Source organism: Gobius niger, assembly GCF_951799975.1.
Source record: "Gobius niger genome assembly, chromosome: 10".
NCBI lineage: Eukaryota > Metazoa > Chordata > Actinopteri > Gobiiformes > Gobiidae > Gobius > Gobius niger.
The window spans coordinates 27,390,323-27,415,860 of NC_136861.1; the positions used below are offsets into that span (position 1 = coordinate 27,390,323).

General features: G+C 43.4%; 2 protein-coding genes across 10 annotated transcripts; both read right to left on the minus strand.

Annotated features, from left to right (window-relative positions):
• Positions 1-176: 176 nt before the first annotated feature.
• Positions 177-11,936, minus strand: rnf216 (ring finger protein 216). Of its 7 annotated transcripts, none has more exons than XM_079564107.1 (18): positions 11,845-11,936; positions 11,083-11,204; positions 10,798-10,919; positions 9,969-10,523; positions 9,093-9,902; positions 8,942-9,018; positions 8,636-8,732; positions 8,064-8,225; positions 7,859-7,973; positions 7,634-7,773; positions 7,476-7,526; positions 7,256-7,393; positions 6,939-7,087; positions 6,328-6,406; positions 3,080-3,177; positions 1,886-2,108; positions 1,147-1,216; positions 177-718 (listed from the first exon to the last, which is right to left on the minus strand). In XM_079564107.1, exons 2-18 carry the CDS (start codon positions 11,147-11,149, stop codon positions 297-299), a joined length of 3,375 nt encoding a protein of 1,124 aa, XP_079420233.1. In that variant the 5' UTR covers positions 11,150-11,204; positions 11,845-11,936; the 3' UTR covers positions 177-296. The 7 variants fall into 7 exon arrangements, with proteins under 7 accessions (XP_079420233.1, XP_079420236.1, XP_079420235.1 ...); XM_079564110.1 differs by having other exon boundaries at positions 9,093-9,512; positions 9,645-10,523; XM_079564109.1 differs by having other exon boundaries at positions 9,093-9,548; positions 9,645-10,523.
• A 558-nt stretch (positions 11,937-12,494) lies between these two features.
• On the minus strand, positions 12,495-24,699 carry smurf1 (SMAD specific E3 ubiquitin protein ligase 1). Of its 3 annotated transcripts, none has more exons than XM_079564994.1 (18): positions 24,448-24,699; positions 19,045-19,083; positions 18,634-18,742; positions 18,424-18,557; positions 18,267-18,332; positions 17,811-17,886; positions 16,806-17,017; positions 16,633-16,717; positions 16,151-16,297; positions 15,704-15,920; positions 15,507-15,610; positions 15,295-15,409; positions 15,030-15,208; positions 14,820-14,957; positions 14,568-14,688; positions 14,285-14,486; positions 14,044-14,128; positions 12,495-13,966 (listed from the first exon to the last, which is right to left on the minus strand). In XM_079564994.1, exons 1-18 carry the CDS (start codon positions 24,500-24,502, stop codon positions 13,867-13,869), a joined length of 2,184 nt encoding a protein of 727 aa, XP_079421120.1. In that variant the 5' UTR covers positions 24,503-24,699; the 3' UTR covers positions 12,495-13,866. The 3 variants fall into 3 exon arrangements, with proteins under 3 accessions (XP_079421120.1, XP_079421119.1, XP_079421121.1); XM_079564993.1 differs by having other exon boundaries at positions 15,704-15,923; XM_079564995.1 differs by having other exon boundaries at positions 12,496-13,966; positions 14,044-14,119; positions 15,704-15,923.
• Positions 24,700-25,538: the final 839 nt, after the last annotated feature.

A 25,538-nucleotide genomic window follows, 5' to 3' on the forward strand; every position in this document is an offset into this window, starting at 1 on the left:
AACAGCAGAAAGCACAGACTGATGAACTTATAACTTTTCCACCTGGGACACTGTGTGAACCATCAAAAACAGAAAGCACAAACTCCGAGGGACTTGTTGAAACTACGCAACCATTTCTGTCCCATTTGCACTTCGGTCTGGGTCAAACATTGATTCATTTGTGGTGTAAAATGGCCTTTTATTTAATAAAAGAGTTAACTGTATTCTGTTTTCAAACTTTACAGAGTGCCCCGCCTCTTTTTCCCCCCCTCTCATTTTGACGTATAAACCAGCAAAAGGCCAGAGCAGAGCGGGTGTTAGAAGCGTCTGTAGTAGCGGTGGTGCGGTCCGTAGTGCATTGGCATCATGTCCCAGTTGTTGTGCGGGTTGTGGTGATGTGGGTAATGCCGGTGTGGATTGGGGTTTTGATGGTGCCGCTGTGGCTGCTGTTGCTGCTGCTGCTGCTGTTGGTTGTTATTGTTAATAAGGGGCATGAGAGGGAGCACATAGGGCGCAGGGGGGATCACGGGCAGCACCACCTGGTTGTCCAAGCGGGGGGCGAGCGGGGCGTGGGGGTAGCCATCGCGGGGAGGCACGAACAGGGGAGCCTGCACCGCCTGTGGCTGATTAGGAGCCGCCGGGTTGGGCTCAGGGGCGGGGTGCGGAGGGGGTCCCACACGAGGGCGCTTGACTTCGGGGACGTGTTCGGGAGGTGGGCCCACGCGCTTCCCTGAATTATCTGCAGAGGGGACAAAGACAGTCGGGATTTACTCGGGAACAGAAGATTTAAAGCAAGTGACAATGGGGAATGTGTATCATTCTTTGTATCAACTGACTCTGTGCATAACTTCAAATCATAACAACGCTGCCGAAGAAGTGGCTTCCTGTTTCAATCCAGCACACCAAAATAAAAGCACCATCTTATTCATTAGTTCAACTTTCTTTCTGCGTAAGTATTAACAGACAAAACACTTAAAATGTGTATATTTAATGATATTCTTGTAATGTTGCAAGAACCTGCTGGACGAGCTGTGTGCTTTTATTTTGGCGTGCTGGATCGAAACAGGAAGTCACTTCGGCGTTATTGTGATTTGAAGTTATGCACAGACTAAATTCTTGCAGCTTTTTTTGCAATATAAAAATTGTATGGAAAATCCGGGCACTAACCTGTGCTCTTCTTACTGAGCTCTGCCTCGCCTTCCTTCTGGATCTCCTGTATGATTCGCTCGTCATCTTGCTGCAGACACAAACAAACAAGTAATTAGCACCTTATCCAATCTGTGCACTGGACTTTGTAATTACAGAGTCAGGTCTCGACACAGTGTCTCCTGAACCCAAGAGCCCGGGTAGAAACTTCAGCTATTGCAGCGTTTGGAGAAAATGGTTAAACCTGGGAACCGTTTTTATGGACCAACTGTAAGGTTCAATGGGTTACTAACTAGCTACAAATTCCAAATACAGAACATCTAACATCGAGTGAGTCATTGCTTTACCTGTATAGACAAGTGTCAAACCGGGAAAAACTAGGTGAAATTAAAAACTACTTCATGTTGGTGGTAAAATGTCTAAATGTCTTGGATCTCATTTGTTCATTTCGTTTCATTCGAGGACTGGTGTATGTCTTTCACATCACCTCAGGACACACAAATATTTAGTTTTTGACTTGGCTGGAGTTCCACCTCTGCTGTGCTGCTGGACCTGTTCCAGTTCATTACCAGTATTTGGACTAATTGTAGACTCTGGTTGCCAGTGAGGCTGCAGGCGAGCCTCTGTGGGTTACTATGGAGTCACATGGAACAAAAGATTCTCCACCTAATGTCCTATATCACACTTCTTTTCTTTAAAAAAAAAAAAGTTTTTTCAAAGCCATCTAGTCACCAAGAGTCAAATCAATAGAACAATGTACCGTGGGGTCTGTCCAGAGGGAACACTTGCGGCAGTGGCGACAGGGGGCGCCGGGGGAGCGGGCGTGCTGGCAGAAGTGGTTGTAGCCGTTGATCGGCTCCCGGCAGAGGTAACACATGAAGCCGCCGCACCGACAGGACATCCGGTTACACCCCTCCGACTTCACCAGGCCCGTCCCACACTTGGTGCACTTTCGGACCCGCGCCGCTGTCATACGCTCCTCACTGTAAGAGAACATTTAGACAAGGGTAAAACGAGGATTAAGGCATAATGTGGATAATAGTGGATGTTTATAGATTCGAAATTATCGTTCACAAAGAATAAAAATTTGCTCAAAGTTGTTGGGGGCTTTATTTTGTGCACAATCAGTATTACCGCACTCATCTGTTTCTAAACACTACTCGGCTCTTGCTACAGACATGGCCTGCGCTGATCTCTACAGCAGGTACTTCCTGAGTCTTTCAGCGCCGGGAAATAAGACGAGCTGTGAACGGCCCACAACAGGAAGTGCTCAGTGTAAGCCTGCGGAGTTAAAGGAAGCAGCCGTCGCTCCACTTCCTGGAGCGCTGTCCGGGAAACAGAGCTGCTTGTCCAGACGCAAAGTGCTCCACTGGACATTGAAAAACCAAGCTTTGACTATAGTTCCAAGGGCAACTTCAATATTTCAACCCAGAGCTGCATGATAAACCGCTTAATTATTGCTCCTGCCACATTTTCTAACATAATATTCATAGTGAAGTCACAATGTATATTTCTAAATCAATCTGACAAAGATTTACAGTTTTTTGCAAACACGTCTACAACAATGATGGTACCTTCAAGAATTTGCTTCCCTTTTAGCCTCGTTCTGGTCCTGGAGCACCTCGCTGGCTCCTTACATGCAATCAAAGGCTGTCTCAATGTCTTATATGGAACTTTTTTTGTTGCAGTGAAACATACACCACCTTCCGCCTGCATTGCACTGATGGGGTACTGCTATCTAATGCAAGTGTCCTCTCTAGAGAGAACCACTACAGCTTTAGCCAGACCATTAAGACAGGCTTCTAACGCTTTCATCACAATCATTTCAAGCAGTTTGGACAATGGTTTGGGTCAATTACTATCATTTTACTACTATAATGGCCCAGGTTTTAACTGATTGATAAAATATGTAGAAGAATATGCACTTTATGTGTCAAAACCTTTGAACACTTACAAGAGCACCCTCATGCGGATCTCATCCCGCTCCAGCACCTGCTCACACGTCTTCCCTATGTGCTCCTTCCACTGGACATGGCACTTCCGACAGCTCTCCTGCACAGAACAGAAGACGAAAGAAGGCTTGGATTAGTTTTATTTGGAAATCGACTCGAGGGGTACATTGTATCTGCTCTACATGCAGCGGCTGCCGCTGCAGACAGAGGTGTGGCCACGGACTGACTGCCCGGTTGCTTAGAAACAGGCCCAACTCCATCTGTCTTGCGTCGTGTCAGCCGCCAGACATGGAGCAATGAAGACGAAGCAGATCTGACTGACACATGCACGCATCCCTGTGGCCACTGATTCTTCAGACAGGAGGGAGAGTTAATATTTCACTCACTTATGGGATATAGAAATAGCAGTTTGCTCTATAAGATATATTGATTCAAGATTTAAATTGAATAAATCTTTTATGGCAAGTATTTGAGATTAGATTTGCCGTTTATAGTTCAAAAGCAAGGTTCAGTTCACAGCACAATCATGAACACGCCCAGGAGCACCAACACTTGAGAAAAGACTGAAATATGACTTGCTAAACTAAGAACATGAGCAGTATTTGCAATCAAAATGTACAAACGGCGACTTCTACATTGCCAGTGGAAAGCAAGCAGCAGTCTCAAGAAGACAGATTTTTCTGACAAGACTCGGTAAGAAACTGCAGGGAAGATGAGGCATCTATTTTAATGCCAACACATCTGGCTTTGACTACAATGGAGTGATGGCAGATTGAGGAGGAGGGGTCTTTGTGAATGACCCGCACACACAAAGGCGGTGGAGTGCGTGTGATCCTCGTAGCGTGGTGAAAGATGGCCTCCTAGTGGCGACACATGAACCAGCGACAGGCCAGCTCGGGGCGCCGTGACTGAAGCGCATGGCCTCAACCTGTCAGACGAGCTTCTCAAGACAAAAAGACCGGAGCTCTTATAGTGCGGCTAAGAATATGTCCCATTACATCACACGCAGCCCTTGCACTATTGGGCGTGTCGTACCTCGCACTCCTGATCGCTACACTGTCACATGGCTTTAAATGACTGACATTTCACTTTTACTTCCGCAAAGTCGTTTTTATTCCCCATTCATATCACGCCACACCTACCCAGTGTCTTCCTTGTTTTTTTTGTTTTTTTTCTAACGCAGCTTCTCTCTGGTGTCTATGCAGCAGTTCCTTATAAGGCAGTGCAGAAAGCTTGCATTAAACGGATTGGGGATTTTTTGGGTAGGGGAGGTGGCTTTGAACCTATAGAGGCGACTTCCAGCTTGATATTCAATACTGCTGGGGTAATGCGAAAGACACTATAGGGGCCCAAGTAAACTCAACCTATATACTTTATGGAGTAATGACACGCGTCTGTGTTTCCAATGTCCTCCCCGGCCACATGTGGAATACATTAGGCGCGATGTGTAGGTCAGACAGAGCCGAGGGGAGAACGACGGGAATGAGAAAAAAAAGAAAAGAAAGTGGGTCAAATCTGGACCGTATTTGAAACAGAACGGGAAGTGGGACGGAACCAGTAGGAAACCAGTTCAAGGGGAGTGTAGCCAAGGGGCAGCCAATGGGAAAAACGAGGGGGGATCGAAGGGGGCGGGCCAAAGGAAGTGTGTCAGTTACATAATGAAGCCCCTCCCTCCCTCCCGCGCGGCAGGGAAGGCGCTGTACAGCAACAGTGTGCAGCTGGAAAACTCATCAAATACAGCAGGCCATTGTCCCAAACAGACAGCGATATCGACTCTTTTAAACGAACAAGCAACTCATTTATTTGATGGAATTTAAAAGGTGGTAGTATATGAAAAGGAATCCAAAGTAAATATGACCTCCCCCTCGTTTTGGATGCCTCCAATCAATCAATCAATCAATCAAGGTGTTTTACCAATTAATGCAGAACAAAAACGGGCCAAAAGCAGTCCCTCCATACGGTCTTCACACCAAAACTACATCACATTATGCAATCACCTCGACTCTTTAGGGTGTGTGCCGTGTAATGAAATACAGCTGTGCAAAGACACAGGGAGTGGGCTCCGTGGGTCTTTGGCACCATCTATGGACTACTGTAAAGAATTGCAGCTCCAGAAACAATCACTAGACAGAAGTGACAAAGACACCGCCCGCAATGTGCAAAGTCCAAAGTAAGGCTGTGCAAAGAATCAAATTTAAATCGCAACATCATCTAAACTGTGAATCAACTACCTGCAGTGTGTCTTTTAATTGACAGGTCGACGGCTGGGGCTGTAACAGCCCCTGATCTGTAGAGGAATGAAACATAGAAAGCTTTTGGGATAGTACGTGTTTGTTGTTTAACAGGAGGGTTATCTAAAGGAGTATATATTTTCTACATTAATGAGTCATACAGCAAAAGCCATATTTATTTGATGTTCATACAAAAAAATTCAATGAAATAAATAAGATTGAATCACTATTAATCAATATTAAAAAGGCACACTGTGTAACATTTTGGATTTTACTGTTGCCAGCCATACAAAACATGCTCCTAATGACCAGCTAGACACAGATATTTTTGCTGTGGGTAATCATAGAATGGATTTGGATGATAAATTAAATCTAAATTTGGCTGCCTTTAGTTAACGTCTCCATGGAGACTAGAGACATCCCTGCTCCCAGTAAACAAAAAATCAGATCTAAGAAGAGGTGAAGCACTCACAGCAAACTCATGTTTGTTTGTTTGTTTGTTAATTTCTATTTATCAGTTACAAGGTGTGGCTTTAAATATTCTAATGGTAAACACAGATACAAGATCTTGGAGAAGAGCGAAACATTCATTGCCCAAATTAAATTAATTGGGAGTTCAGACACGAGGTCAATGGTTGCGAGAGAAATGTGACTAAGGGGACAGACTGAAAGTAAAATACTACATGGGTGATTATGTATAAGAAGTTTCCAAGTTTGAAAGCCTCCCCCAACATTCCCCAGACAGAGGGAGGCGGTCGGAGGCACAGACACCTCACCACATGGCACCTCCTTATCATCCCCTTAAATGTTCACATCAATCTGTCCTCTTTAAATTTAAACGATGTCTCACCTCTGGTGTTTAACGCTCAAATTCACTTAACTGTAAAATGGTGTTTATATGCGACTAAAGACAGAAGGGGAGTGGTTTCAGTATCGTCTGATTACATTCTTCACTGTTGAGGTACTTTGGGGAGGTAAAGTGCTGGAACAAAAGTAGATGTGAAGCTGGGTTGACTGACCTTGCGGCAGCGGGGGTTGGGACAGCTGAAGCGGGAGATACCCTTGTCCAGTAAGGCTGGGAAGTTACAAAACGGACACCTGCAGAAGTTGAAGTGCAAGAAAATTGCAGCTTTAATATCCACATTTTGCCGTTACATTGACAAAATACAATCCAAACAGACCATTTTCAGGTTTGTAACAAAGTTTAAAAATCATATTTATAACGGTCCAGATTACGGCTGCACAATAAATTGCCATGTAGCTCACAACCTAAATCATATGGTAACTTAAACATAAGTATAGTTTAAGTCATGACTGACTTATTTTAGTTCGATTTCAGCCTTGATTTGGTCCAGATTTACCCTTTTTCTTAAGTCACACACATGAAACACACACATGAAAAAAATAAACTACCTACAAATTTTTCATATTCAAAGGAATGTGCAGTACTGAAATTATTTTGTGCCATGTTGCGACAGTCGAATATCGCAATTTCTGTACTCGTGCTGTGCAGCCCTATTCCATTTACAGTGTGTTTGTTCTTTTATATCAGACAATAGATAAGCCAGGTGCTATTCATTTACCTTGACACGTTTGGAGAGCACATTGTTTTCTAAAAAGCGTCCCATACCTTACTAACTCATCAGCGCAGGTGGCAGCGACAGCCTCCTCCGCCTGCCTCTCGTAGTATTTACAGAGCACGTTCTCCGGTAACACCTTGTTGAGCTCGCACACCGGGAACGAACAGGGGCAGTTCTCACTCATGCAACTCAGCTCCGACTGAAAACACAAGACTCTGAAATCAGGCCAACTTCAAAGAGATAGAGAGATATTTTACAGAAGATTTGATTTGTGTAAGCATTGTGTTTCAGTGTCCGCTAATGCAGGAATAAAAAATGTTACTTTTATCTTAAAATATACATTAGATTGGTTTAGTTTAGTTACTACCTTCCCAGTGCCGAAAACAGCTTCCCGAGCGTAGTTAACCAGGCACTCTTGACAGAAGAGGTGGCCATCGGAGCACTGGGTCATCTTCTCAAAAGCAAAGTCCCCGTAGCAGCAACCGCACTGAATCAGCTGGCCATCCTATACAGTTATGAAAAAATACATCAAGCTATGCATAAAAGGAATGAAAAGTAGCCCGCATAATGGTTCAACAGACAGATACCTTCTTGTACTCATCCTCATTGACCTGCAGAGCCAACAGGAAGTCCTCATGCTGACGGAAATAAAACAGACTTAAAGTGTGGCTTTAAATGAGGTCGTCTTAGCAAATTGAAATGTAATCATTTCTGAACATCATTTCTGAGATAAAATTAAAAATACCTCTGCCCACTCCTTCGCTTTCTGACGATAGAAAGATAGCTCCTTTTGCACAGGTGCCTCTAGGTTACTAACGGTATATGTTCTACAAAACCGCCGGTCATTCTCTAAGTAATACATTCTCTTCTCGAACTTGACTGAACCTAGGGGCAAAGTTAGACGTCAGAGAAATCTGTTCCAAATGTGGGGGGAAAAAAATCATGTGAATTCAACATAAGATGAACTCACCATGTTCAAAATGAAAATCAATGTAGCTGCGCTCAGCGCCGCTGGTTCTGCTTCGCCGTCTTTTCCCTGAGGGGTCGCCTGAGTCCTGCCCCTTCTTGAGTGCTTCCCATAAGGCCTGTGGCGTAGGAGTTGGATTTGCATTATTAAAATGGTTAGAGAAACAAAGAAAGACGTCTACAGAAATGCATTGTGGTAGATGAAAGACCTTGCGTGTAATTGCATAGTGTCCCTTCAAGGCATTGAGAGCCCACTTGATGTCCTGACAGCTGAGCATCCGGAAATCCGCCATGAGCAAATCAGCAGCTTGCATCATAGCCACATGCTCCACAGTGTCCAGCTGAGAGTAGTCAAAAAGGTCCTCTGTCGCCTAGAAGGAAGCTTAGTCTTAGCACCTCAGGTAATAAGAAGTCAAATGTTAACAGCGTGAATCACTCAGTTTGCCAGGATTTCCAAGGTGTGTACATAGTTTACTTATAATCATAGTGTACCGTATTATAATATACGTTTAGTTCAGTCGTACAGGCGTTGTCCATCTGTACTCTGCAGCTCGTTAGAGACACTAAAGAATTCTGACCACACTCTATTCAAAGGCTACTCTCAGTCGGTTGATAGACAGCCTTTGTTGATAAGTATCAGTCTCAACCACCCTATTCTCACCTCTAATACACATGCTAAAAACAATACCAATGTTTCTGCCGGTAGCTGGGACTCTTTCCAAATAAAAGAAATGAGTTCAGGGCCCAATGTTTCACAAGCGTTGCGGACACAGACACACACCTCAGACTGGTCGTCTCCGGGCTCCAAGAGGATACTGGAGGCTGCAGCGATCTCTCGTTGAGGATACTGTGGGTTCTCCAACAGCAGGTTACAAACACTAAAAACATAGGCTTGGTTGGTATGACAAAAAACTGATATGCATGTTATGTCATAGTGTTCTGCAGTAAGTGGAAACATTTTTTTTGATTTGATCACTCAATTCAGGTGACAAAAGCATTCACATTGAGCAAAACATCAGACCACTCATTTTATTTTATGTACAAGATGGTTGAGTGACCTAATAATGCAACCTGATGTCATACTTACACATTCAAGTCTTTCACATTATTCTTTTGGATCAGTTCTGCTACATACGCTTCCTGGACATCAGGAAATAGATCCAACTGAAAAGACACAAAGATAGGTCAAATCTGAAAACACATTTGCTCCACAAACTGCCACACGCTGTGTTACTCACAACTCTCGCGACCATATCTTTGACATTAGGCTGCTGTGCCGGTCTGTCTCGTGGTGCGGAGGGACCAGGCCGTGCGTCCTCTATCCTGGGAATGTCCTCCACCACCAGTCCTTGGGCTGCAGGAGGTCTGTCCGGGTGTGGGGCCTGGTACTGGGCAACAGGAGCTTGTGTGGAAGTCTGCACTGGAGGGTTTTTATTTTGCTGATGTGGTAAAGGGTTTGCTGGTCCTGGCTGAGGATGAGATGCCAGACTGCCCAGGACTATTCGATGGCCTGTTTGTGGAGGCCCAAGTCGTTCCGGGGCAGCAGCAACGAGCACTGGAGGGTGCCTCACTTTTATGATCTGAATAACTTTAGGTGCCTGAGCGAGGACCTGGACAGGTGCCTGGGCAGGGACCTGGGCGGGAACTTGGGCAGGTGCCTGGGCAGGGACCTGGGCGGGGACCTGGACAGGTGCCTGGGCAGGGACCTGGACAGGTGCCTGCGCATGGACCTGGACGGGGACCTGGACAGGTGCCTGTGCAGGTGCCTGTGCAGGGACCTGGGCGGGGACCTGGGCAGGGACCTGGGCATGGGCCTGGGCGAGGACTTGGACAAGTTCTTGGGCAGGTGCCTGGGCGGGGGCTTGGACAGGGGCTTGTGCAGGGGCTTGGACAGGAGCTTGTGCAGGGGCTTGGATAGGAGTCTGGGCGGGGGTTTGGGCCAGTATTTGAGGCTCAATCTGAATGAGATTTCCCCGTGTGCTAAACGCCGGTGTCCTGATGTGAATTTGGGGCTGCGTGATCAGAGCAGAGGCCCGTATGCTGGGCTGCTGAGGGAGGACAACAAGCTTCACTGTTTGTACCTGTGCTAAAATGGAAGAGGATCTGGATGTTACCTGTTTGGATGTGGATGGCTGCGGTCCCACATGTGCAGATGACGTGCTGGCCTGAGGATTGTCTTGTGATTCGCCGCCTGCTCTATTCTTTATGTGAGCACAAATCTTTGACACTGTGCTCGCCAGCGCACTGGACTGGCGTGAGGCACTGGAGGTACTAGCTTGGGGCTCGTCCTTTACCTTTGCTGAAGTGCTAGGCTGTGTGAGTCCAGAGGTGCTCGGCCTGACATCTTTAACTTGAACGTTAGTTGAGGTTTGTGTACAAGAATCTACCTGTTGCAATGAAGTGGAGCGAGGGGTAGGGTGAGTCAATGGGGTTTTAGAGCTAGGCTGAGGCTGCGCTCGTGCTGATGTACCAGGCTGTGGGGCTTGGCTCACTGTAGTGGAAGTGGCCTTGATTTCTCTGGAGGTAGAGACGGTGGATGAACAGGAGGGAGGATTAACAGGAGCTGCAGTTTGATCTCCGTGTTCATTCAATACTTGATCTAAGTGAAATGAAGCTCCACTCCATTTTGCTGCTGGGCGAATCACTTGTCGACGAGCAGGAGTATTAGACTGCAAAAACAAACGATAAGGGCATAAATATATATCGATTCATATAATATAGTAGAATACTAATTTATTCAACTTGTAATTGGCCATCGATGAACAGCTTCAACGGCCAATTCTGCTAAAAATCCTTCTGCTTGATTTTTAGCAGAATGTCTAAATTTTGTTTGTTTGAAAGATATATCTGCGAAAAATAAAAAATATATATATTTATAATATAGATTAAAATGTATATAGTTCCCCAAGAAGTCTTCTAACTATTTAATTACGTTTTTTTTACCCCCAGTATGCTGACATCATCATCATCTGGGACGTAAACAGGACTTGACGGTACCAAAGTCACAGGTTCTTCATCAGAGTCATCAGAAATTGTGATCAGCTCTCGCTGATGTCGCCGGGAACCTGCAATAAAGTTTAATTTACCATGTTTACATGTAGTGTTCCCAGGATGTAGCACAACGAGTCAAAAAGTTGGGTACGAATCTCTTGCCGTTAACAAAGGTAAAGGGAGAGACAAAAAACAATATACAAATGCCATGTTATTGTAAGTATTTTAGGTGACCACCTTGACTGCGGTGAAGGTTGAAACTTCTGAGATGAATAACATCATCATCACTGCCTCCATCTGCCATAGTGCTGTGACTCTAAAGCTGCAGCCCACAGTCAAATCCACAGCGCCAACATCTGCTTCACACACAACACAAGGAAAGTGAAAACAGAAATAACACAACGTGTTTACATTTAAGTTTATGTTGATACAATTCCATTTGTTAACAACGTTTTCCACACTTTGATATTGAAACGTGGTCAGTCAAACACAGAGTTAAAAAAAAAAAGAAAAACAAACGTTAAAGGAACTGTACACTAATTAACTATCCATAAACCTCCATAAATACTGATGTAAATGCTACAGAGCGGTGACAATGTGTTTAGAGTATACATTTCAAAGTCTTTTCTTCCCCCACGAGCTCATCAATCAATCAAACTTGGCAACAAGCTAAAATACCGGAAAAACAAACAACGATTGTCGTGTAAGTGGTTATACAGAAATGGTATTAGACTAATAAACCGCGATGTTCCTACAATTGTCCGTGCTTTTGGAAAAGGGAAACTGACAAAGAAATCAAAAAGACATACGCATTTCCGCGCACTTAAAAGAGAAACTCTTTCTTAGCTCCTGGCAATTAGCTAGCTTCCCGAGCTAGCCTGTACAGAGAGTAGTTAGCTCCTTGTGTAAGGATTGCCCTTAATATCACACAATCAAAACATGATATAGATACATTTCGGGCTTTCTGTAAGCAGACAGAACATGTAAATCTGTAAATACCACGGCTTTGTTCCACAGATCCAGCGAAAACCGCCCTCTTGGTGGTGAGACATGCAGAGAACATCGAAACAAACTGCCAAAACAAGAGCAGGAGTGACGTCACACGTACACCGCGCCTGCGTAACCGCTAAGAGTTGTGGGAGTTGTAGTTATTAATACATAATAATAGATAGATATACATGTATATGTTCCTCGTTCCCTCTATACATAGTGGTGGGAAGCTACATATGCAGCCACAGCTACCTGGAGGCAGACTGACTTAAAAAAAATAAAAATAAAAAAATGGCATCGGCTAATGTCTATTAAAATGGTAAATGGACTCAACTTGTATGTAGCACCATTCCACCTTCATTATACAGCAAGAAACCAGTCACCCATTCACTCTCATTCATACAGCAATGTACGCAGACACAGGAGGCAAGGTGGGTGAAGTGTCTTGCCCAAGGACACAACTACAGTGTGCATCTTTAGGAGCCGGAATTCGAGCTCGACCTTTCCGATCATGAGACGACCCGCTCTACCAACTGCGACACTGTCTAAATGTATATATAAATGTATAGCACATAAGTGCTATACATTTATGTAGAAACAAAAACACAAAGACATAGATTTAATTTATTTTAATATAATCTTATTTACATTGTATTTTTCATAAATGTTTAGTACATAGTAAGTTACAATGCTCTTGCATCCATTACACAGTGAACTCAGAAACTAGAAAATGCAGATTGAAATTCTACGGTAACAGTCGTTGTTCAATCTACATCAGATCCCACCCTTTGACCTTTACTCTCTTAACAATATGAAGTGTCATTTAAGAAAAATCAACAATTGGAAAGCAACGTTGTTCATTCATAGATCATAGGATTATGCCTGTTATAAAGGGATCCTCTTTAGCATTCAAGCAGGGAGGAAAAGACAGGCAGGAAGGAATCTGGGCAAAGAATGTATAAAAAGCATATGATATTTTATTGTACATGTTACATATATAACAAAAAGATGTTATTAGTTGTTCCTTTATTCCATTTTAATGGCTCATTATAAAGAAATAAAAGTATCTTCGTGAAAGGTGACCTATCCATAATACCAGTACGTCATAAAACATACTTCAAAACTAGGGCAGGGAAGGTGATTTCCCAAACACTTCAGTAAATGTAACATGGTATTCAAAACACCAAAACACTATCAGTTTCCATACACTTGAGAAAATTTCTCAGATTTTAATATGAATGTTAAAAAGTAACAATATTCAATAAAACCCACCATGTGGATTATTTGTGTGAATCTACTCCATGTCTCAGGAATATGGACTGATGAGATTAGTGTGAGCTCTGGCGAGAGCATATAGCAGCTTGGTCAGTAATCACTGAGTAATAAATAATAAAAGAGTGGAGAAGAGTGGTAGGACACAAACGGTGGAATCAGGAGCCAACTACACACAGAAGCAGGCATTTGATCATTTTTACAGACTAAAGGGGAGCCATGCCAGACAAACACGCAAACATGTCTCGGACAGAAAACATGCACACATACATAAACAGACGTTCAGAAACACACCAGTGGTTTAACATGAAGTATGAACACACGTCAGTCCATCAGCGCGTCCGAGAAAAGAGCCAGCCTGGCTTTGTTCTTCAGGGTTTCCGTTTGCAGGCTGTTTGTAGTTTTGCTGATGTAACTCAGCGCAGCAAGTGCGACTGCAGATTTGCTGTGGTGCTTAACATTCTGAAGACATGACATCATAGCTTGTTAAAACTGAAGGATAAAAATGCTTCTCCAAAATCTTTGAAAAACTTTAAAATACTTTTATATTTTTTACATATTTTGTTTTTGCTGTGCTTCCTCCTTTAGCCCCAACAGTTCGGTGGTCAAGAAGTGGCAAGACACCGTGTGTTCTTGTAATGCTTGGCTGCTTGGTATACTTCAGTATACTCCATATTGTGTTAATAGGTAAAATGTCAAGTATTTGTGTGCAAGTGCAAGCTCTGTTGTGACAGTATATTTGTTCTTGTTGTGGATTTTTCACTCCACAGCAAAGCCGCAGGTTTCCTCCACAGCCGTGAGAAGTTTCTCATAGAGTTTCTCGTACGTCTCGTAGGGAGGAATGTCTATTCTGTTAAAACTAAAGAAAGATCACAATTACCCAAATGCGTTCCATCAATATAAAACACATTTTATTAAACAATTAAGCAATCATACCATGTGTGAGCCTTGGGTAGGTTTTCCGTGTTGGCATCTATCAAATGGATGGTAAAAAGCCTTGGTCCTGCAGAACCTGTAGAGCCTTACAAACATACATTCTAGTTATCACTGCTCTGTTTTGCTGTGTAGACATTTTAAACAGAAGGCTATCATCAAGAAATATAATATAATATATATATAATATAATGTACTGCAAATCTTAACAGTGCTTTTAACTTTAAGTCAGAGGCTGACCCACCCTGCAGTGCTTTGAACCCCTGTAAGGGGACTCTTGTTGATCCTGTCACAAACTGCAGCAGGCGCCCTCTTCTCTCTTCACTGAAGGCCTCGACGGCTTGCCAGAACCACCGCACCACGTTGCTTTCACTTGTGCAGTGCTTCAGCCGAGTGTTTGTCTTCCAGTCTGCAAGGTCTATCTTGCTGAGGCCACCAATGATCAACTGGAACGCAAATGTGTTCCAAAAAGAAATTATAATACGCAATAATAAAAAAACACCTGTCGTAAGAAAGTGATTTTGCACCTCTAATTCTTTATGGTCGAATGGCTTGAGGAGGTGCTGGGGGATGAGCTCACCAAAGCCCTTCTGAAGAGCAAGAAACTGGGCCTCAATTCCTCGCATAAACCTCCAGTTGACATAGAGCCTGGAAATGAAAAAAAAAATCGGAAATTTCAATCATATCTTCAAAATGAAACAGGGAGGTTAAATTGTAAATCAATAAATATCCCAAGGAGAGCAGAGAGGGAAGTGCTTCTTGAACAACTGCTTTCATACCTGACATACTCCTTTTTGTTCTCCTCAGTGACTGGAATATTGCGTCCATTAGGCTTTAGTTCATGTTGCAAAAACTTCCCGAAAGCATTATGTTCTACGCAAAATGTGTGGTCCAGGACGGAAGTGATGTCGTTTTCCCTGCACAAATCAAAGAATCGCAATGTCAATTTACCGTTTTACACCAGATTGCCCGAGCTCAAAAGTACTCACAATATCCAGACAAGGCTTTTGTGGAGCTCCGGGTCAGTCGTCTCCAAATCACTGAGCTGGATGGGTTTGCCTAGCAGCTGTTTGTAAAATGGAAGAGTGAAACTGCCGTTGATGTAGTGGCCGTGGAAAACTGCCAGGCCCATGACACGACCCACGAAATGAAAGTATGACAGATGGTCCTGAGGATAAACAAATAAAACAAATGTGACTTTGACCCAACAGCTCGCTTCAGCGCTGGTGTGCGGAAACGGTTTGATGCACTTACAGGGTTAATGGCGGAGTCGGGGTTGATCTGTAGCGTGTAAATGTTGTCTGTGGAGTACTGGAAAAGGCCGTAATAAGGGTTTAGCATTTCGTGACATAGAAGGTACAACCATTCCCTGGAAAAACAAAAGAAAAAAAGTTTAATACCAACAGAGCAAATTTAATCACAATGTGCCCTTGTATTTTACAGTGGCTACCGTTATCGTCACTCACCTGGCAACCCCACCATAGTCGAGGCCTTCTTCCCCTCTGAACTTTACCATTAGCCTCTTTTTGAGATCTTTGGGCCGCATTTTCATAATCTGCCTATATGACTCCTAACAAACAAAAAACAAACAACAATAAACAATAAACAATCCTGCTTTTGAAAGTATGCAATGCGCGCTTCTTTCCCCCGAGCTTTAACCCACCTCAAATATCTCTTCCCTGGACACTTCAATGCGACAGTGGCCCGCTTGAGGCTGTTGCAGGGACAGCTCGTGCCGGAGCAACTTCAACTTGTGGACTAAGTCTCTCTCGTAGCGAGCGGCTACGTCTCCCTCTCCGCCCAGGCCGCCGCCATCATCGCCCCCAACATCCATCTGAGGGGCCTGGGGGGTGTCTTTGACTTGCTGGGATTGTTGGCTGCTGCTGAAAGGGGAAACATGAAGCCGCAACTTGAGTTTTGGTCAGCTTTTTATTATGTGCAAGATATCATTATGTGCATTTAGTGGATTCAGCAAGTACTCAGCCTTTTTCTTATGTTATGTCAAAGTCTAACACTGAAAACACATGTAAGTTCTTATGCCACAATGTAATTAAAAGGTCTGAAAACTTTCTGAATCCACCGTACTCAGCACATGCGCAGAGTTTTCTACCTGATGATGTTGTGAAGTCGTGGGTCTGTGAACTGTGTGGTTCTGTTGTTATGGTCCACAAAGTAAATGCGCCCGGACACTGTGCTCCTGACCTCCCAGCCCACGGGCAGCGGGCCCAGCTCCTCGCAGCTCACACTGGCCAGGTCCCTGCGCAGGGGGAGCAGCAGACTTAGGTCAGCAATCCAGTAATCCATTCCACTTTCACACAACTTAATCTGGTGAGCCTTCGCTCTTAACATCTCACATGCTGTCGGAGAGCAGCAGGAAGTAACAAGGCACTCCTACCAAACCTGCTCAGGTAACTGGAGCAGAAAATGTTACCCTCAAGGTGTACAAACTAAGAAGCATCACGTAGTTTTGCCCCCACTGTACTGTTCACTTCTAACCTGTGTGTGTACTTCACAGTATTTCAGTCTACGCTGCCTTTCTTTACCACATGGCCTACTTTGCAGTTTATTTCAAGCATAGTTTGACATTCATACCTGGGTATTCGAGGGTCGTGCCAGGTGCTGACCCCTGTTTGTGTGTGGAGGAAGTACACCTGGCCTTGCACTGTTGTCCTTTGCTCTGTTGAAAAGATTATTCAACAGTTGTTTAATGACGGCATGTTAAAATTAACATAAAACAGCAAAGTTACACAGATTTTACGACTGACCGTATCCTTCGGGCAGGTCGGGCGGCTGGTGTCCGTGCGGCCTGTTCTGAGGGGTGTGGCCATGGCCTCTGGGTTCCTGCCCCCGGATTCGCTGAGGCTGCAGCCGGCTCTCCTGACTCGGAGAGTCCAGCCGGCAGTTACCCCCTCCTGCAGCGCCCGTGGGGTCAGAGTAGGGGAGCGGCTCTTCGCTGAAGCAGCCCTCAAACATGGGTCTGTAGGACACATGAGGGTTTTTGATGCAAGTTTTTTGTAAGGTTAAACTATACCATGTCAGATTTTATGTTGTCGGGCTGTAAGACTTTAACTCTATTAAACACTTAACATTGTGCTGAAAAGTGCAATAAAAATGAAGTGGTTAAGTGGTTATTATTAAAAAAATCTATGGTTAAAGACGGTTGGGGGCCAAAAGTGGAAAATGCCATTGAAATAACGTATCCGGACAGTTAGCAAGCCGGCTACTTCAGGAAACTTTTCAGCGTTCGTTAGCCTGCTAAATGTATTTCTTTTAATAATCATTAACATTAGCCCCCAAACATAGCAAATTATGAACAATTCAGATATTTTAGGGTGTTGTCCGCACATTGATCACATTTAGGTGAAGTCAAAGCCTCGTTAGAAATATACAGACCGTTTGAGATTTTACTTTTGATAAGAATTAGCGTGTAAGTGGCCTCTGGGCTAAATGCTAAAAATTACATATTCAGTAAACTTTCTACTTTTTGTGGGTTGGATACACATCCAATGACCACATCAACTTATAATACCTCAATGATGGAGAAACCACAGGAATTATATAAAAACCACGAAACGGGCATGTCACAGCTCGTCATACTTTAATATAGGGCCTGACTTCACCATTCATTTAAAAGGGGAGACACCTCTCAAACCTGTCCAGTACATATTTGTAGCAACAGGCTCAGATTTCACAGACACGTTGTTGGCTGTGATTTCTATGAAAAAAGCAACAAGGGATTTCAAAGAAAACTACATCTGCTATATATTTACCCATCATTTTCTAACAGTCCTCTGCAGTCCACCACTGGGCCGCCGCTGCCGATGCGGTCTCGTGTTTGTAAGCTCACTAGAAAACAAAAAAGTGACTCCAATTATTTTTAGAGCAGAAAAGGAAAGGGACAGTTCTTCACACAGCACCGGGTTTTCATATTGGCCAGTATGTAAGATTTGAAAACCCTTTTGTGCCCCAAAACTCTGCCTTTTGAAAATAATGCTTTGTTTAATTTCCAGCGCATTAGAACATCTGTAAACGCCACTGAAGAACATTTGGAGCTATATCATCATATAAATTGAATTCTGAGATGCGTTATAATTGCCAGTTTCATAGAATTGCATAGTGTTTTGAGTCAAATAACCAGCCTACCACCCGCTGGCACACACATAATTCAGTGGGTCGTCGTCATGGCGCAGATGAGACTATGAGAACACATCCGTGCCAGGCCTTACCTACGATCTGCCCCCGCACTGCGTCGCTGTCCGAGGGGTTGAGTTTACATAAATCTAAGCGCTGGTCTGGAGAGAGAGAAGAGAAGGCACATTGTAGATTTCACAGGCGGACATGCATTTGTCATGGGCTCGACAGCCCTCAGAGATCGCCACTTACATCCCGTGTCTTTTAACCGGCTGATGGCGTTAGAAAGAAGCCGTATGCAGCCCAAGAATCCCGCTCCCTGTCGTTTATGAATCTTCTTGTGGTTCCATATGCTGATGGTGATGGAATCGGTTTTGCCGATGTAGCTGCGGGACACGGAGACACTCGGTTAAAACGTCAGTCATGTTGAGATTTTAATGGATGAGAACAAGCGAAACTTACAGGTCATAGTGCTGGTTCCATTTGGGGTCTAGTGTGCTCTTGACTGTGTCTGTTGAGTGGCATTGACCCGATCCGTCCACCACCACCTTTGCAAACGGGTCTGGCAGACCTTCGTGGACAAAATAACCGCAGAAATTAGATACACATATGTCCGCTAGAACACGAGCTCGGAACAACATGAAGCAAGAGAGAGCGCGCGGACATAGAAATAGCGCATTAGTTCACGTGTAATGTCTGAGATGGGTTCTGGCAGACAAACAAGTGAGAGTGTGGGTCAATCAGAGCGGCTGGTGGAGCGCAATTATGGCACAGCAACAACAACAACAACAACATAAGAGCCGTGTAAAATGTACAGAAAAACACTATGTACTTATTTATCATTGATTATTATACACACACAAAAATACTCACGGAAAAAGTCTTTCTTTGCGAGGTTCTTGGCACATAATACTGTGAGAGAGAAAAGAGAAGTCATTAGGAACCAAATGCAGCCGGCTGATATGTAAATGATACGCAGTGTGGGCCGTAAACAACACAGTCCTTCTATCTGTGTGGGGGAAATGTGCTGGTGAGTAGGAAGAGCACTGCTTTAGGGTTCATTTATGAATACCAGAGGACGCTGCAGCCGACACTGGTGAAGTTTACTCATGATCAGCATGAGGAACAGGGAACAAAAAATGTCAACAAAGCATTTTTTTTTTAACTTAATAGCGCAAAGGGAATGCGAGTGGAGAGAAACCAGACGCATGTCATGTTTGGTCACCTGTGGTCATCATTTTCCAGCTCCAAAAACACATGATAAAGGCGCCACAGTGAGATTAGAACTAAAAATACCAATTTGTCACTTGTCTGAGTGAGCGGTCTGACATATTACTGACTAGAGGAAAAAATAGGAATGCTCCCTGTAAATTTGACCCAGTTATTTCAAAGAATCTTTACTGCTGCAAACATCAGAGACTTCAGCAGTTTATCCTCTTAACCCTTACCTGAACCGACCACATTGTCTCCCATTACCCAAATCTGAAAGCTTCTAGAAAAAAGCGTCAAACCGGCGAAAAATAAAAAGACAAAAATGTGACGAAAACACAACAAAACAATGAGGAAATAGTGATCAAAAAAGCATCGTAAGAGTGACAAAAATGGGACAAAAAAATGCAATTACAAAGTGACAAAATACAACAATAGAATGACAAAAAAGCTACAAAACACAAACAAAAAAGTGACAGCAACACAACAACAACAACAACGTGAAAAAGGATTAAGTTTAGATCAGTTTTGTAGGTTTCAAATGTGGCATGACTCTGGCCTAAAGGCTGTAAGAAGCTTTTAGATTTGGGTAAAGCTGAACTGGAGAAAATGCACTCAGTTAAGGTGGGGGTTAAGCCGGTTAACAATAAAATAGTTCATCAAAACAGAAATATTTAGAAACACAGTGGAAGAAAATCAAATCCATGTGAATTGTTTATATTTACTGTGGAAAATTGTTGAAAGCAGATTTGGTCGAGAAAAGCAAAAAGGCCCAGGCCATAATTTAGGCCATGCCACACATGCCCATGTCTACAACAGTGATAGAGACTTGTGCTCTTTTGAGTCAGGAACTAGAAATTTCTCGAGAAAAAATGTCAGTCTTACCAAGGGAACCAAATTGACCGGGCCTGAAACTAAAAGCATCACAGTGCGATTCAAATGGAGGCATACAAATCAAAACACAAAAGGCCGAGATTGCTCTTTGAATGATCATGGGTCACTCAATTAACAAATGATCGATTATGAAACCAATCAGTGATGAACGAACAAGGGAAGACTGCACTGCTACAGGTAGACGCGGTATACGGGTGATGTCACAGCTCACGAGAACAAAGGTCCATTTGAACATCCTGCCAAGCTGTGGTTAATTGATCACCAGTGCGCCCTGAGGTGAGCCTGCGCGGTGATTCAGGGGGAGGGTGTCGGGATGCGGTCGGAGCATGTGTCTGCCGTCTGGTGAAGCCGGCTCCGCTTCCTGTGATCAACCAATAAAGAATGGCAGCAGGATATCCGTCCCATCTGAGGATTCTGGTGGTGACTCAGGCGCTCCAGTGCAAACAGAGTCTCCTCTTCTTCTTCTTCTTCGTCTTTCTTGTCCTCATTCAGCCAGAGGTCTTTCCCCTTTCACTGCACCCCTTTCATTTTTGTTCTCTCTTTTCGACCGTCCCTTCAGAGTGTGGGACAATGCTGCTCACGCCGGCGGTTCAGGAAATTCCAAAATCTGCACAAGGTCCTCACACTTTTCCCACTGCTTGTGCCGTTTTTGTATTTCTGCTTTTTACGAGGCTGTGAGAAGCAGCAGGAAAGAGAGCTGTTCGTTTAATCCAGAGGGAGCACAACGGAATTTGAAGTCAAAACATGTCCTGAGTCCAGTCAACGCCGCGGCGCGTTAGATATTTGGGAAGAGGCAACTTGTGTCATGGTATTACACTTTCAGATTTAATTCAGAAAATGCCCTGTGCAGAAATGTTTCCTACATAAAACAAACCACATGCAGTATTTTGTGATAAACCTCACTGTGAACCCAAAATCTCAGGCCTGGCAGAGTCTATGCGGAGTTCAGATGGAAGCAGCGAATGCTCAAGCCGTACACCCACATCATCAGCATTTCACATGGAACAAATATTGACAAATCCCTCATGGAAACTCATGTTGTTCACCATTGAAAGGTTTATAACAACAAAATGACTTTAGGCTGCAGAACCTGACCAGGTTCAGCTGTAGCTGCATCATGGTCAGGAAATCTGGGCTCATGACACAATATGAGGGAAAAATTGAATATTTGACAACAGACTTAAGTATTGTAATAATATCATAGCAATATTTGGCAAAACCAACACTGTACGTTCCATTAAATAAAAACAAACATCATCAAATTGTTGTGTATCAAAGTACATCTGCAAATCTCTGTGATTTGCAATATATGCAGCATGTTTTTGACAGTATACGGTGCAGCCCTAATAGCCATATTAATCAATCAAAAGTTTATTTAAAAAGCACTTTACAACAACACCAGGAGGATCAAAGTGCTTCACAGAAAGAAAACAAAATTATTACATCCTAAACATAAATCAGTGCGTTCTAGCTGCTAAAAGCCAGTTTAAAGAGATGAGTCTTTAATCTGGACTGATCTGTGAGAACAGGCAGACTGAGGGTCAGGCTGTTCGATCGCTGTTTGTACCGGGACCCGGGCACGTCCACATTCATTTGATCGGAAATGTATGGTCAACATCTCAGTTAAATATAGCAAAGCGAGACCTTTAAAAATAAACATTAACATTTCAAATGTTTGTAAAACATTTTTAAGATGATATTTATGGTAAATCAAACCTCTAATGATGATTGGCTTAAGTATTGGTTATTTGCATTACAAGACGTTAAAGGAATCATTTTATAGTGTCATTTTACAGACTTCCTATAAGCTTGTCATAAGAGAAAGGCTTTATGATGTCACAAAAATCTATTTATAAACAAACAGGCATCACTCGCGTCCGACTGGACTTTAAATGTGAACGTAATGACGAAGTGACTGAGGCAGAAGATGAACTGAAACACGTTACTCCAGTAAAACTGGGAACGGTTCCATCAAAACAGAGGCACAGGAGGTACTTCCCTGACAGCGGCTAAATGTTGTGAAATGGTTTGTGTCACATTTATTTGTATTGGAGCTGTGCTTTGCGGCTGAGATGGTGCACATTGCCACAGGCTCAGTCAGGGAGAGGATTACAAGTGCTTATTCTGACCTCTGAAGTAAGCACTGACTCTTCATTTAACTTATCATGCTTTTGACAAACGTTAAATCTTTGTTTTCACTCCATTTATTCTCACAAGATTCTCATAATATTCCTCTAAAGTATCTAAAGTACAGAAACCCTTTCATGTTCAGCATTTGAGTACAGTTTAGTGATGGCCCTGTTGGCAGCATAACCCTCTGGCTCCAGTCCCTGAGCTGCACGTGTAGCAACCGTGAGCTAATTAATCCAATCCACTGCTTCTTTTACCCACGACCTGTTCGAAACATTTGAAATCGCCTTAGCTTGTTGACAAAGGTGCGTTTCCTGTAGTTTTGACCTACTTTTTCCTGCTTATTGTCTGCTGCCTGAACAGTCTTCTTGAGCTTCAACTAATTTGATCTCACTCTCAACAATAATAATAATAATAATAATAATAATAGAGCACAAAGAGGACAGGACAGTCTTACAATCAGGTCATAATACAATTTAACTGATTTACCCCCAAGTTATGAGAGAACATCTACAAACTAGTATTCAACAATGTGCAGATAACTGTACACATGCACCTCAAGTAGCCCATGTCATTATGTACACAGACATGGTCCATTGGTGCCGGTGGAGTGGGCTCTGTGTGGCCTTTGTCTGTGCCCCTCAGACACACGCGTCTGATATCGGCCAAACAAGCGCTCACTCTGACAGACTAAACAAAGCGCTGCAGCCAAGCAGCATTGTGCTGCCATTGGCTCATGGTGCATTCCTCACCCAATTAGGATTCCTCTCATACCTGTGGGGGCGGGGCTCGGCCAGGGCAATAACCTCTGGTCACATCCAGCTCAAATAATGAGGTGCTGCTGCTCACACCCGTGACCCCTCGGTCTCAAACCTGCGCTCATTCAGGGCCAAAGTATCTCTGGCTAAAACTACATGCGACTTTACTCAATATTATGTACTACAACACCCTCTCTTTAAACCCTTCTGTTTACAATAGCTGTTCTGCTTGAGTAAATGAGCTGGATGTGTGAGTCTGTGAAAGCTATCATTGTTTATGACCCTGGCAAATATCTAGGCAGGATAAACAAACACCAGGATGATGTTGGTCCATTTCTGTCTATCACTGCAACAAATGTCCCTGGTCCTTGAAACACACTGTAGGATCTGCCAGAAAACAAATGATTAAAAAAACAAATCAAATTAAATAGAGCTCAAAAGCAGAAACTAGAGGTGTATCTAAATAATCTCTAGCTTTCTTCTAAAGTCCATACTCTGTGGTTTGAAAATGCCCTGAGGCAAAGAGCGGTCATTTCCATGTGAATAGAGGCCGCTGCGTGCCCTGTAGGGTGACATTAGCTACAGTAAACCCCCTTTGTTGCTTCTGTGTTTTGGGAGTATGTGAGAAGCAGGAGACTGTGTGATGAGTTAAACAGTCACTTTTCTGCACGTTCACACAGTTGATCCAGCCTGACACCCGACATGGAGGCGGCTCGCCGATCAATAAAGGGCAACAAGGCTGGCACGTAACAAACAAACAAACAAACCAACCCTGCCACACATTGATCAACACTAGTTCGACATTCACTTTAATTTCCTTGTCCGGGAGGCACGTCGCATACAGTGCAGCGGGTCAGGCGAGTTCGTACAGTGGTCAGCAGCGAAAATGGGTGTAGCAATCGGTAGCGGTCAACGCTAACTTCAATTACACTTCACACCAACACCACAGTTTCAAAACAAATCCCCCCCCAATTCCTACCCAATGAATTAATGGTTACACGCTAGCTGTCGGTTTATAAAGTAAAAGACACGAATATACCGGGACGCGAAAACAAGAACAAGCTTTATCTTCCACTGGTTAGCATGAGGCTAAGCTAACAGGCTAGTGCTGTACTGCTGTGTTTGCCACAAAAACCGGATGTTTAGGCTTTCTACAGACCGAAGAACATTGAAAGACACGTCCCGCTCGCTCGTTGAATGAGCACATATTTGACTGTAGCGACCTGTACACTAGTGTTTAATGTTAACGTGCTGGTTTAGCTCACTCTATCGCGGTGGGGTTTACCTGTCAGTCGGATTTTGATGCTGGACCCGTTCCTTCGAGTCCCAGGATTCGACATCCCTCCGAAGAAAACGACCTCTCGAAGTTGGAGTCCCCCCAAACCACAAGTTTTACAACTTAGTGGGAAAACGACAAACTCCCGCGTCGGATCATGCGGCTTAGTGTAGCTTTCCTCTCGGGTAAACGTGTATTATTTCATCGCAAAGTCCTGCGCTCCTTCGAAATCCAACAACACAGGAGAACATTTTCGGGCAGGCTCAATCACGTACTGACGTCATGTTCTTAACGTGACTAGTGTTGCGTGCTCGTGTCCGGAAGCGTTGGCGTGCACGAGAAGTTGTGGAATTCCTGAAAATATTAAACTCCTGTACGACGGAGAGCCTATACAGACACCAGAATATTATAAAGATAAGACAATTGTGATTAATCTAGATAACAAAGGGTTTTTAGTTATAAATCCATAGCCTTCTCAAATAAAAGCCTCGTTATCAGGTACGTTACTATTAATGCTGTATTACCTATTTATTAACCAATCGCATTTTCTCCAGTTTGGCTTTAACCGAATCTAAGCTTAAAGAGAAAAAAGAAGGGGAAAAAAACATCAATATAGCAACGAAAACGAGAGTGAAAGCTCAACAAAAAGTGATAATTTAAAAAAAAGCAGTGGTGAAAGAAAAAGTAAAAGTGCAGATACAAGACCAAAAATGTACTTAGAAAAAAAAGTAAAAGTATTTAAGAGTTTAATGTGCAGGATTTTTAAAATCATTTGAATAAAACCATGTCTTACCGAGCAAACCCATGACTCAAAAACAGGAAGTAAACCAGGTCTAAACCAGGACTAAACTAGGTCAGGTCTAAACCAGATCTAAACAAGGTCTAAAGGAGTAAACCACTAAACCAAGTCTAAACTGGGACTAAATCAGTTCATTGTAGAGAGGTCACTCTCAAAATAGAGTAGAAAATAAAGACACAGGCTCTATAATGTAGGAAAGTAAAAGTAAAAAGTATTCATAATAAAATGTACTTAAGTAAAGTAAAAGTACCAATAATTTGTACTTTTTACTTGTACTTTTTACTTTGTTACCTTCCACCAC